The sequence below is a fragment of the Suncus etruscus genome, chromosome 11 (assembly GCF_024139225.1).
Source record: "Suncus etruscus isolate mSunEtr1 chromosome 11, mSunEtr1.pri.cur, whole genome shotgun sequence".
NCBI lineage: Eukaryota > Metazoa > Chordata > Mammalia > Eulipotyphla > Soricidae > Suncus > Suncus etruscus.
This window is the reverse complement of record NC_064858.1, coordinates 9,718,467-9,730,027: the sequence shown is the minus strand read 5'-3', so window position 1 is coordinate 9,730,027 and position 11,561 is coordinate 9,718,467. Positions and strand designations below refer to the sequence as shown.

The 11,561-nt window shown below is 50.7% G+C and overlaps 1 protein-coding gene across 1 annotated transcript; it reads left to right on the top strand.

Annotated features, from left to right (window-relative positions):
- Nucleotides 1-353: 353 nt before the first annotated feature.
- On the top strand, nucleotides 354-1,972 carry LOC126022376 (kynurenine--oxoglutarate transaminase 1-like). Its single transcript, XM_049783262.1, is given in 2 exon segments — nucleotides 354-1,516; nucleotides 1,519-1,972. Coding segments are annotated over 2 exon segments (1,248 nt in total). The 5' UTR covers nucleotides 354-408; the 3' UTR covers nucleotides 1,659-1,972.
- Nucleotides 1,973-11,561: the final 9,589 nt, after the last annotated feature.

Below are 11,561 nucleotides of genomic sequence, written 5' to 3'. Positions count from 1 at the left end.
TAGGCATCTCTCTTGGCTGTACTTGGGAACAAAGCGGTGCTAGGTCTGATCCAAGTCTCCAGCCTTTGGCCTATCTCCCTGCCCTCAGCCAGACACTATTGTGTGTTACTATCTTTCTGTTTCTGTTTGTTGTTGTTGTTTGTTTGTTTTTATTTTTATGGGCCCCACCCAGCAGTGCTCAGGAATTACTCCTGGCTCTGCGCTCAGAAATTGCTCCTACCAGACTCGGGGAACTATATGGAATGGCAGGAATTGAACCTGGGTCCGTTCTAGGTTGGTCGCATGCAAGGCAAATGCCCTGTTGTGCCTCTGGCCCCTGCGTTTCTTTCTGTTTTTAAAAATTAAAACCTGGGGCAGGGAAAGAAGGCTGGAACTTCCACCATCCGGTCCTTGCATCAGACTCTCGCCATGGCCAAACAGCTGCAGTCTCGAAGGCTGAATGGGATCGACAAGAACCCCTGGGTGGAATATACCCAGCTGGCTGCGGAATACGACGTGGTGAATTTGGGGCAAGGTTTTCTGGACTTTGCACCCCCAGACTTTGCCGTGGAGGCCTTCCAGCGCGCCATCAGTGAAGACTTCATGCTCAATCAGTACACCAAGGCCTTTGGCTACCCGCCACTGACCAAGATTCTGGCTCATTTCTTTGGAAAACTTCTGGGCCAGGACATAGACCCACAGAGCAATGTGTTGGTGACCGTGGGGGCCTACGGGGCTCTATTCTCCACCTTTCAGGCTTTGGTGGATGAAGTTGATGAGGTCATCATCATCGAACCCTTCTTTGATTGTTATGAACCTATGACACTCATGGCAGGGGGGCGTCCCGTCTTTGTGTCCTTGAAGCCGAGCCCCGTTCAGGATGGAGAAGTGGCCTCTAGCAGCCACTGGCAGCTGGATCCCGTGGAGCTGGCCAGCAAGTTCACACCACGAACCAAAGCACTCATCCTCAACACACCCCACAACCCCTTGGGAAAGGTGTTCTCCAGGGCTGAGCTGGAGCTGGTGGCCAGCTTGTGCCAAAAGCACGACACCATCTGCATATCTGATGAAGTCTACCAGTGGCTGGTCTTCGATAGCTGTGAACACGTGAGCATCGCCTCCCTTCCTGGCATGTGGGAGCGAACGGAGACCATTGGGAGTGCTGGCAAGACTTTCAGTGCCACCAGCTGGAAGGTGGGTTGGGCCCTGGGCCCTGATCGGCTCCTGAACTCAATCTATCATTGCCCTACACAGGCCCAGGTTGCAGTAGCCCGTAGCTTTGAGTGGGAAATGCAGCACTTTGGACAACCTAGCAGCTACTTCTCAAGCTTTCCTCAGACGGTTCAGCACAACAGGGACCACATGATCCACAGCCTGCAGTCTGTGGGCCTGAGACCTATCAAGTCCCAGGGCAGCTACTTTATGGTCGTAGACATCTCTGACTTCAAGAAAAAGATGCCTGACTTGCCTGGTGCCCCAGATGAAGCCTTTGACTGTCGGTTTGTCAAGTGGTTGATGAAGAACAAGGGCTTAGCTGCTATCCCGTGTCCGTCTTCGCCAGCTCGTCCCACCAGAAGGAGTTTGACCACTTAATACGCTTCTGTTTTGTAAAGAAAGAATCTACGCTCAAGGCCATGGATGAGAGGCTGCTCAAATGGCGGGAGGAGACTCAGGCCTGAGCCTCGCCTCTGTCCTGTGACCCTCTCAGTGAGGACTTACCCCTGCATGCGAGCTGCACCCAGTGGGGGGAGATAGAAAGTCCCAGGAAGATTCATCTGCCGGGGAAACTAAGGGTCTCCTTGCCATGCTACTCACAGACCCACATTTTGGGGTCAGAATGTTTCATGACCTGTGATCTTAGAAGGATTAGAGGGCCCCCTAGAAATGACAGGCATCCACAGAGTCTGAGCTTGTCCCCTAGATTCAGTTCCTTACCTCATCTGGACTCAGGGATTTGGGGTGGTTCTCCCCCATCATAAAGATTTAAATTATTTAGGAAAAAAAAATTAAAAAAAAATTTTTAGACTTATCTTTCTTTTTTTTTTTTTGTTTTTGTTTTTCGGGCCACACCCATTTGATGCTCAGGGGTTACTCCTGGCTAAGCGCTCAGAAATTGCCCCTGGCTTGGGGGGGGCCATATGGGACACCGGGGGATGGAACCGCGGTCGCGATCTTTCCTTGGCTAGCGCTTGCAAGGCAGACACCTTACCTCTAGTGCCACCCTCGCCGGCCCCTAGACTAATTCTTTCTATTAGGCCACACCTGGGGTTCTCAGGGGACATAAGGCAAGTGTGATAAACTTCGTGGGTTCTGTTTTTTTTTTTTTTTTGGTTTTTGGGCCACACCCTGTGACGCTCAGGGGTTACTCCTGGCTATGTGCTCAGAAGTTGCTCCTGGCTTCTTGGGGGACCATATGGGACGCCGGGGGATCGAACCGCGGTCCGTCCTAGGCTAGCGCAGGCAAGGCAGGCACCTTACCTCCAGCGCCACCGCCCGGCCCCCTGTGGGTTCTGTTTTGTTGTGTTTCATCCACAGCTGCTGGAGCTGCTCTGCTCAGGGGCCACTCCTGGTGGCCTTCAGGAGACCATGCAGAGTTGGGAGACTCAAACCAGACTCCCACATGGAAAGCAAGAACTGGTGGACCAATTCTACATCTCTATCCACCCCTAGTTTTTAGTCTACATCTGTTTGTGTTTAGGGTTTCCTCTTCGTGGGTCCAAGAGGGATCCAGGCCACCACACAAGGGAAGCACTTCAAGGCCTGTTAAAACTCCAGCCCCAATTTTACATATTCTTTTTTTTTTTTTTTTTTGGTTTTTGGGTCACACCCTGTGACGCTCAGGGGTTACTCCTGGCTATGCGCTCAGAAGTTGCTCCTGGCTTCTTGGGGGACCATATGGGACACCGGGGGATCGAACCGCGGTCCGTCCTAGGCTAGCGCAGGCAAGGCAGGCACCTTACCTCCAGCGCCACCGCCCGGCCCCCCAATTTTACATATTCTTTTGGTGTTTGTTTGTTTTTATTTTGGGCCACACCCAGTAAGGCTCATGGGTTATTCCTGACTCTGTGCCCAGAAATCACTCCTGGCAGGCTTGGGGGACCATACTGGATGCCTGGGATCAAACCCAGGTTGGCTATATGCAAGGCAAATGCCCTACCTACCTGCTGTGCTATCGCTCTGGTCCCCAAATTTAATCTTTAAAATATGTAGCTGAGGGGCTAGAGAGACAGTACAGAAGAAGGGCTGAGGGAGAGTAGAAGAGAGGATGAGAAATGAGAGAAAAGGAAGGGAGGGGAGAGGTGGGTGAGGAGAGGAAAGGAAGGAAAGAAGAGGGGAGGAGGGGAGAGGAAGGGAGAGAAGAAGGAAGTAGGCAGAGCAGATCTGGGCTGGTGGGGAGTAGGCTCCCTGTGGAAAGTCCCTTGGCATGTGGCACCCCAAGGCACTGGGACACACCTCCATAGTCAATGGCATTTTGCTGGAACGGAGCTAAGGTCCGTGGACATGATCTCCACAGGGTGGGGAGCTACCCCAGCTCCTAGGACCCAGGAGCCACCTGGGCTGGACCAGAGTGGCCTGGGGCATCGGAGGCGGCTTCTAGGACCCATGTCCCTCTCTCTTGCTGTCCGGATGTGGCCCAGGCGGGTAGCAGCTGTCCTCTAGCGCTAGGGCAGGGAATTCGGGCTTCGGAACAGGTGCAGCTGGCTCTGCCCTGGAATACCAGGGCTGTGCGTGGGGCCTGGCAGGTGCCGGATGCCTAGGTGCCAGTCTCCCACCCACACAGGAAGGAGATCCTGAATATACCCTGGCAATTTGGGAAGCTGGGCCCTTCCTTAGGGGGCTCTGCATGCTCTTCCTCAGGAGCCTGGCCCTCACCCTGGGTTCTATGTCCGCTTCTGGGTGCACCAGGGCTGACACACACAGCAGGAACACTGTTGGCGAGTGCTGGCCGGGTGGCCCTCACCGCTTCCCTGTGCTGCCTGTGTCCGCATTCTCTGCGCCAAGCCTGGGCTGCCTTTGTTTGCTGTCATCCCGGCTTTGCCTTGGCACCACCAGCCCACACTCTCCCTTTGTTTCTGTTCCACAAACATTTACACAGCATCTGGCCACACACCAGGCAGTACTCTGAAGGCCTAATGTGTAAACTCACCCACTCCCCAACCCACTCCTCGGGCTGGTCCAGGTGACCATTCTCCAGATGAGACCATGGGGCAGGCAGCAGGGACAATGATGAGGAAGCTACGGTCCCTTCTGGGACACCAAGGCAGCCTTGGTCTAAGTACTTCCCCCCTCTTTGATTTTGTTGGGGTCACACCTGCAGTGCTGTGCTATTCTCAGGCGAATGCTAGGTGGTGGGAGGGTCATCCCAGGGATGCTGGTATGAGCATGTAGTGCAGAGGTTTGAACTTGGGACCCAAGCAGGCAAAGTTTTCTCCACTTTTTGTTGGTTATTTTTTGAGCCAAATCTGGCAATGCTCAAGGAAACTTCTGGTTCCATACTCCTGGGTTACTCCTGGTGATGCTCAGGGTTACTTCTGACTCTGTTCAGGGATCATTCCTGGCAGTGCTTAGGGTGAGGAGTCTCAGCTTGCAGTTTCGCACAAGAAACCAGACAGTCATGGAAAAAGTGCATTTTGACCAGGGGTTGTTGAGCAGCATGTTGGATCTTACGGAGCCAGCCAAGCTTCTATTTATCTACTGCTTCCCTGCTACTTTAAGATAGAATTTAACATAAATTACCTGAGGGTCAGGATTGGTGTAATTAAGGTACTTGTACTAATTGACTTAAAAAAGGTGAAAGGAAACAGTAAAGTGACAACACAGGGCTTACTCTTGGCTCTGCTGTCAGGGATCACTTCTGGCGGTGCTTGTTTCCATTATCATGACAAATGGACATACAGACTTAGACTGGCCTCCCCCCAAACGAGAAAGTGGCACCTTAAAAAATGAAAGGCTCTGTCCTTGGCCTTTGCTAGCTGGTGCCCTGTGTTTGATCCCTAGCACTGAGCCCTTGAGCACCATAGGGTGGAACCCCCAAACCAGACCAGACCAGAATTGGAAGGAGTCAGAGAACCTGGAGCATGGGGTGGGGCAGTTGTCCTCCCTGGATTGCCTTGAGGCACAGCAGTGACACTCTCCCCTCAGCCTCTTGTCATGAGTTCAGCTACGTGCAGCAGAGTAGACACTCTGTCCAGTTGGAGATATGTCCTGTATGAGAAATGGGTGCTTAGTGACTGCTGAGATGGGACAGAGTCAGCTGTCAGCTGCCCTGAAGCTTGGGAGCCAGTACTAGGGACATGACACTGCCATGGAAATGACATTTCCCTGAACATGACACAACCACGGACATAATACTGCATAGACATGCAAAGGTGACTGAACCTGCTGCAATTTCTGATCTCGCTAAGGCTGTTAGTTTTATACTTTCCAGAGGATCAACTTTGTCTGATTTGAAATGACCCTGCCAGTTCAGCACAAGTACAGGGAGAGGTGCTCTTTTGCATGTGGCTGATCTGTGTTTGTTTCACCCTTGGCATCTCCTATGGTCCCCTAAAAACCATCCATCCATCAATCCATCCACCCATCCATCCACCCATCTATCCATCCACAGAATCCTCCTACCCATCCATTCACCCATCCATCCATCTATCTATCTACTACCCACCCTCCTGTAAAATCACCCCACACACCGTATCTCCAATCCCAGGTGAACATGTCTGAACCAGGATCACACATGAAATAATCCAAACCAGGTTGAGGGTGAAATACATGTAGTCTGGCAATCTTCTACCTCATATGAAGAGTAAGCTGCCTGCCAAAATTACTGGTCTTTTTTTTTTTTTTTTTTGGTCACACCTGGCAGCGCTCAGGAGTTACTCTTGGCTCTACGCTCAGAAATTGCTCCTAGCAGGCTTGGGGGACCATATGGGATGCTGGGATTTGAACCACTGTCCTTCTGCATGCAAGGCAAATACCCTACCTCCATGCTATCTCTCCGGCCCTGAGAACTACCGTTTTTATTGAGTATGGAGACCACCTGTAAGGACAGGGGCAGTAAGAACAAAGTAAGTACAGATAGCTCAGGCTATCCTGAGTCAGTCTCACCCTGGTTTACATGTAAGACAATCTCTGGGGATAAAACCAAGTTGTAAACCAATAGATACAAAGGAACCAGAGATGATCTTTGTTTCCTAATACCATTCCACCCATTCACCCATCTACCCATCCATCCATCCATCCATCCATCCATCCATCCATCCATCCATCCATCCATCTCCATTTGTCCACCCACCCAAACATCCACTCATCCATTCATCTTTCAATCCATCTGCCCACCCACCCACTCAACAACCCATCCATCTGTTCAATCCATCTATTCACCCACCCACAGTATCCACCCACCCATCCATCCATCCATCTGTCCATCCACCCATAGTATCCATCGTCCATCTGTCTGTCTGTCCACCCACCCACTCACCCAACCCATCCAAAGTATCCATCCATCCATCAGTCCATCTGCCTGTTCATCTGTCCACCCACCCACCCACTCACCCTACCCAAACCACTCACCCACCCATCCATCCCATCCAAGTATCCATTTATCTATCATCTATGCACCCACCCACAGTGTCCACCCACCCACCCATCCATCCATCCATCAGTCTACCTACCCATAGTATTCATCCACCCATCAGTCTGTCTGTCCACCCACCCATTCATCCATCATCCACTCACCCACCCAAACCACTCACTCACCCACCCATCCATCCCATCCACAGTATCCTTCATCCATCCATCCATCCATCAGTCCATCCGTCTGTCCACCCACCCACCTACCCACCCACCCATCCACCTACAAATTCCACCCGCCCATCCGCCTGTCTGCCTGCATTGGCAGGTGCCTTGCAAGTACATGAAGAACCAGGGTCGCTAGTCCTGGAAGCTCCTGAGGAAAAGCGAAAACAAATCCCACTCCAAAGCCCCCCAAAACAAGCGTCCGAAACAAACCCCACCCAAAAAGCCACCTGTTGCCCGAAAACCCTGGGAGCCCTGCGAATTCCACCCTAGAACTAAAGGTTCTAGATTCTACATTCTAGGCTCGGCCCGGGGAGGGGCGCGGGACGCGAGCTTGCAAACACTCTCCTCTCCCGGAGCCCGCGCGGGGCCACCCGGGGAACTGGGCAGGCAGGCCTGGGGGTTCCAGGGCGCTTAGCAACCCGGCGCCCCGCCCCTTACAGACGCCGGACTTCCTATTGGCCGGGCCGGAGTTGACGGACAGGTCTTCTAACCAATCGAGGCTCGCCGCCTAGGCTCCCGCGCTGATGGACGGGGGGAGGTCCCGCCCCCGGGCGGGCTCGCGCAGGCGCGGCGGGCTGGAGCCGAGTGCCGGGAGAGCGCGGAGCGGAGCCTGAGGAGATCGCCCGGGGAGAGTCGCGCGCTCGCTCGCCTCAGCCTCAGTCGCCTCAGCCGCCGCCGCCGCCGCCGCCCCCTCGGTCGCCTCAGCCCCGCCGCCGCCGCCGCCACGAGCGAGCCGCCGCCGCCCGCCCGCAGGGACCCCGCCGGCGCCGCCACACGGTGAGGCGAAAGTTAGGCGCCGGCGGAGTTGAGGGAAGTTGGGGCCCCTCGGCCTCGGCCGCTTTGTCTCCGCGGCCCCTCGGGACGGACGGGCGACCCTCGCGCTCCGCCCGGCGGGGTCGAGGCCGGGGGGGGGGGTCGGGAGGGCCCCAAAGAAAGCGCCAGAAATAGGAAAAAAGAAAAGGGGAAAAAGGAAAATGGAAAAAAAAAGGGAAAAAAGGAAAAATGAAAAGAAAGAAAAGGGAAAAAGAAAAATGAAAAAAAGGGGAAAAAGTGCAAAAAAGAAAAGGGAAAAAAAGAAAAATGAAAGAAAAAAAAAGAAAAGGGAAAAAGGAAAATGGAAAAAAAAGGGAAAAAAGGAAAAATGAAAAGAAAGAAAAGGGAAAAAGAAAAATGAAAAAAGGGGAAAAAGTGCAAAAAAGAAAAGGGAAAAAAAGAAAAATGAAAAAAAAAGAAAAGGGGAAAAGGAAAAATGAAAAGAAAAGGGAAAAAGAAAAATGAAAAAGGGAAAAAGTGCAAAAAAGAAAAGAGAAAAAAAGAAAAATGGAAAAAGAAGAAAAGGGGAAAAAAGGAAAAGGAAAAGAAAAGGAAAAAAGAAAAATGAAAAAAGAAAAGGGGGAAAACGAAAAATGGAAAAAAGAAAAGGGGAAAAATAAAAAAAGAAAAGGAAAAAAGAAAAAGGAAAAAAGAAAAGGGAAAAATAAGAATGAAAATAAAGACAAATGAAAAGGAAAAAAGAAAAAGGACAAAAAGAAAAGGGAAAAGAAAAATAAAAAGGCAAAAAAATGAAATAAAGAAAAGGGAAAAAATTAAAATAAAAAAAAAGAAAAGGGAAATAAAAAGGGAAAAAAGTAAAAGAAAAACAAAAGGAAAAAAGAAAAGAAAAATAAAAAATAGAAAAGAAAAACCAAAGGAAAAATAATAAGAAAAAGAGAAGGAAAAAAGCGAGAGACACCCCCCTGCCTGCTCCCCGCACACCCCACCCACCCAACATCACTTGTTCCTTCCTGGCCGGTTGGCTCGTTGGAGCCACAGCGTCCCCGTCGTCACCTCTCAGAGCCTCCCGTCGGCTCAGGAATTCGCCCCGGACACGGACGGACGCCGGGTTGAGCAATCTTAGGGGCCCCCCAAGTCCTGCCTCCAGCGAGCGTGCAGCGAGCTGCTGGGAGTTTGCTGTCCCCCCAGGCATCAAGAAAGGAAGGGACGGGTTTGTCCCTCTCCCCTCTTTCCTGCTTTAGCTCCCTCCTAGTTTATATTTTTACTTTTACAATTTTTTTTATTTCTCCCCTAAAGTTTATTATTATTATTTCCCACCCCCTAAAAGATCAGATTGCCCAGATCACCCAGATTAATACAATAGTTTTTGAAGGAGAGTTTTCTTGGGGTGTGTGTGTATGTGTGTGTGTGGTGGGTTAGTTTGCAAATTTGCAAAGGAATTCGCATTAGCTGAGTTGAGATAAATGGATTTTGGGGGTCCAGGATGTCTTTGGATGCTTTTGAAGTCTCTTTGGGCTTTGTAAGCTGCCTTAAGTACAGGCCTTGGCGTTTTTTCTAATTTGTCTATTTTTTTAAGCATTTTTATTGAGGGGTGGTGGTGGCATGTCTTGTCCTGGGCTCCTTTGGTTCTTGCTCTGTAAAGCTTTCTTTTTCAACTCTCCCCAGAGGTAAAAACCCAGCTTCGAGGATCAGGTTCACCGTGGAACCCAGGGAGCTTTAGAATGGTTCAAAATCGAGTTGCAGCCGAGCGCTGAAGGAAGGAGGAACAGCTGAGGCTTGAGGCCCATTGCGGCTGTCCCTTGGCTCCAGTGAATTCCAGGGCCAAGTGAGCCAGGCGGGGAGCAGTTCTGGGAAGCCCTTGTCTGTACCTGGGCGGGCTCAGGGCAGCTGTGGCGTGTGTCTGTCCACGATCCCCAGTGAGCTTCGTTCACCAGCCACAAGGTCAAGTTCCGGGGCCACCATCCTTCCTTGTGCGTGGTTGTGTGTGCGCGTGGGGGCTTTTTGGCAGGGCGGATGAAAGAGTTGTCAGGGAGGGACTGAGTATAAACAAACACGACTTGTAGCACTGGCTGCTCCTGGCTGGTTCGCTGTGGTCTCTGCACTTTTGTTTCAGGACTTCTCACACTTCATCTGTTTGCCTGGCTGATGGCAACTGTGTGTGGTATGAATGGGCTCCCAGCTCGCCTGTTAACTCCTTGAGGACTGTCACCTGCTTCGTTGCTTCCTTTCCTGGCTCTGTGTGTGTGTGTGTGTGTGTGTGTGTGTGTGTGTGTGTGTATTTGAGTCTATATTTGAATGGGTTGAGGGGCTGTGTGTGTGTGTGTGTGTTTGAGTCTATATTTGAATGGGTTGAGGGGCTGTGTGTATGTGTGTGTGTGTTTGTGTGTGTGTGTTTGAGTCTATATTCAAATGGATTGAGGGGCTTTGTTTAAGTGGGTTGGGTGTGCAGGGACCTGCTCAGCCCTGGGCCTTGTCCAGCAAAGGTTCCCTGAAGATATGCGGTACAATATGCTGTGTGTTCACAAGGATTTCTGATCTTCCAGAAGAGAAGTGAGGATTGAGCAGTGTGGTTCTAAAAGTGGTTCTGCTCTAGATGACTTCTCCCTATTTTGATGGAATGATCAACAGCTGCGCCCCCATCCCCGTCTGGAGAAGCATCAAGCACTTGTATCCAGGGGAGCCTGAGCAGGAATACTGGGTTCCTCTACCGCCTGTCTGGAGGGTAGCACTAGGGTTGCCGCTGGTCTCCTCTCAGAGTGCCAGTTCCCTTCACTGTGAGGTGTTATAAGTGACATGCTTGGTACGTGGGAGAAATGCAGTGGGTGGGGTACTCCTATACCTGACACAATACAGGTGAGGTGTCCAGTACCTGGGAGTTGTGCTAAACTTTGAGAAATTTTTTTTTGTTTTTGTTTTTGGATCACACCTGGCAGCGCTCGGGTTACTCCTGGCTCTATGCTCAGAAATCGCCCCTGGCAGGCACGGGGGACCATATGGGATGCCGGAATGTCCTTCTGCATGCAAGGCAAACACTCTACCTCCATGCTATCTCTCCGGCCCTCTTTTGACACATTTTATATGATTTAAAGAAGCACTTCAAAAAAAAAAAAAAAAAGAAGCACTTTTCAGGCCAGAGAAATAGCTTGGAGGTAGGGAGTTTGCCTTGCATTCAGGACATTCCGGCATCCCATGTGGTCCTCTGAGCCTGCCAGGAGCTATTTCTGAGCATAGAGCCAGGAGTAAACCTTGAGCGCTGCTGGATGTGACATCCCCTCCCCCCAAATAAGCACTTTTCAGCTTGGTTTGTTTTTAGGTCACACTTGATGGTGTTCAGGGCTAACTCCAGATTCTCTGCTCAGGGAGCAGTCCTGGTAGGGCGTAGGCAACTGTATGGATGCTGGGGATCCAACCCAGTTCAGCCATGTGCAAGGTGATCCTACCCACTGTACTATCTCTCCAGCTCATTTAGTCTGATAGTTATGAGTGGCTCAGCTACTTTGTAAAGAATCATACTAGCGGTTGGAGAAATCAGTACAGTGGTTAAGTCTCTTGCATGAAGCTGACCTGGGTTCAATCTCTGGCATCTCAGATTGTCCCCTGAGCATAGCCTGGAATGATCATTGAGCATGGTTGAGTATGAACCAAAACCAGCACAACACAAAACAAAACAACAGCAAAAATCCTTCGGAGAGTTGAGTCTCATGGAGAATTTAGGGTTGTATGCCTCAGTGCTAGAACATTTACCTTGCATATTTAAGGATTCATTAATTCTTGATAGTTTAGACAATGCAGGAAATAGCACTGCTCCAAATAGAACAGTGTTGCTAGCAACAAAATCAAAGGTAATTTTTTTTTTTTTTTTGGTTTTGTTTGGGGCCACAATAGGCAGTGCTTGAGGGTCATTCTTGGCTGTGCTGAGGATTGGACAGGGGTCAGATGCATGCAAAATGAGCGCCTTAACCCCTGTACTTTGTCTCCAGCCCTCAAGCTCAGTGTGTAAAAGCTTTCCGTTG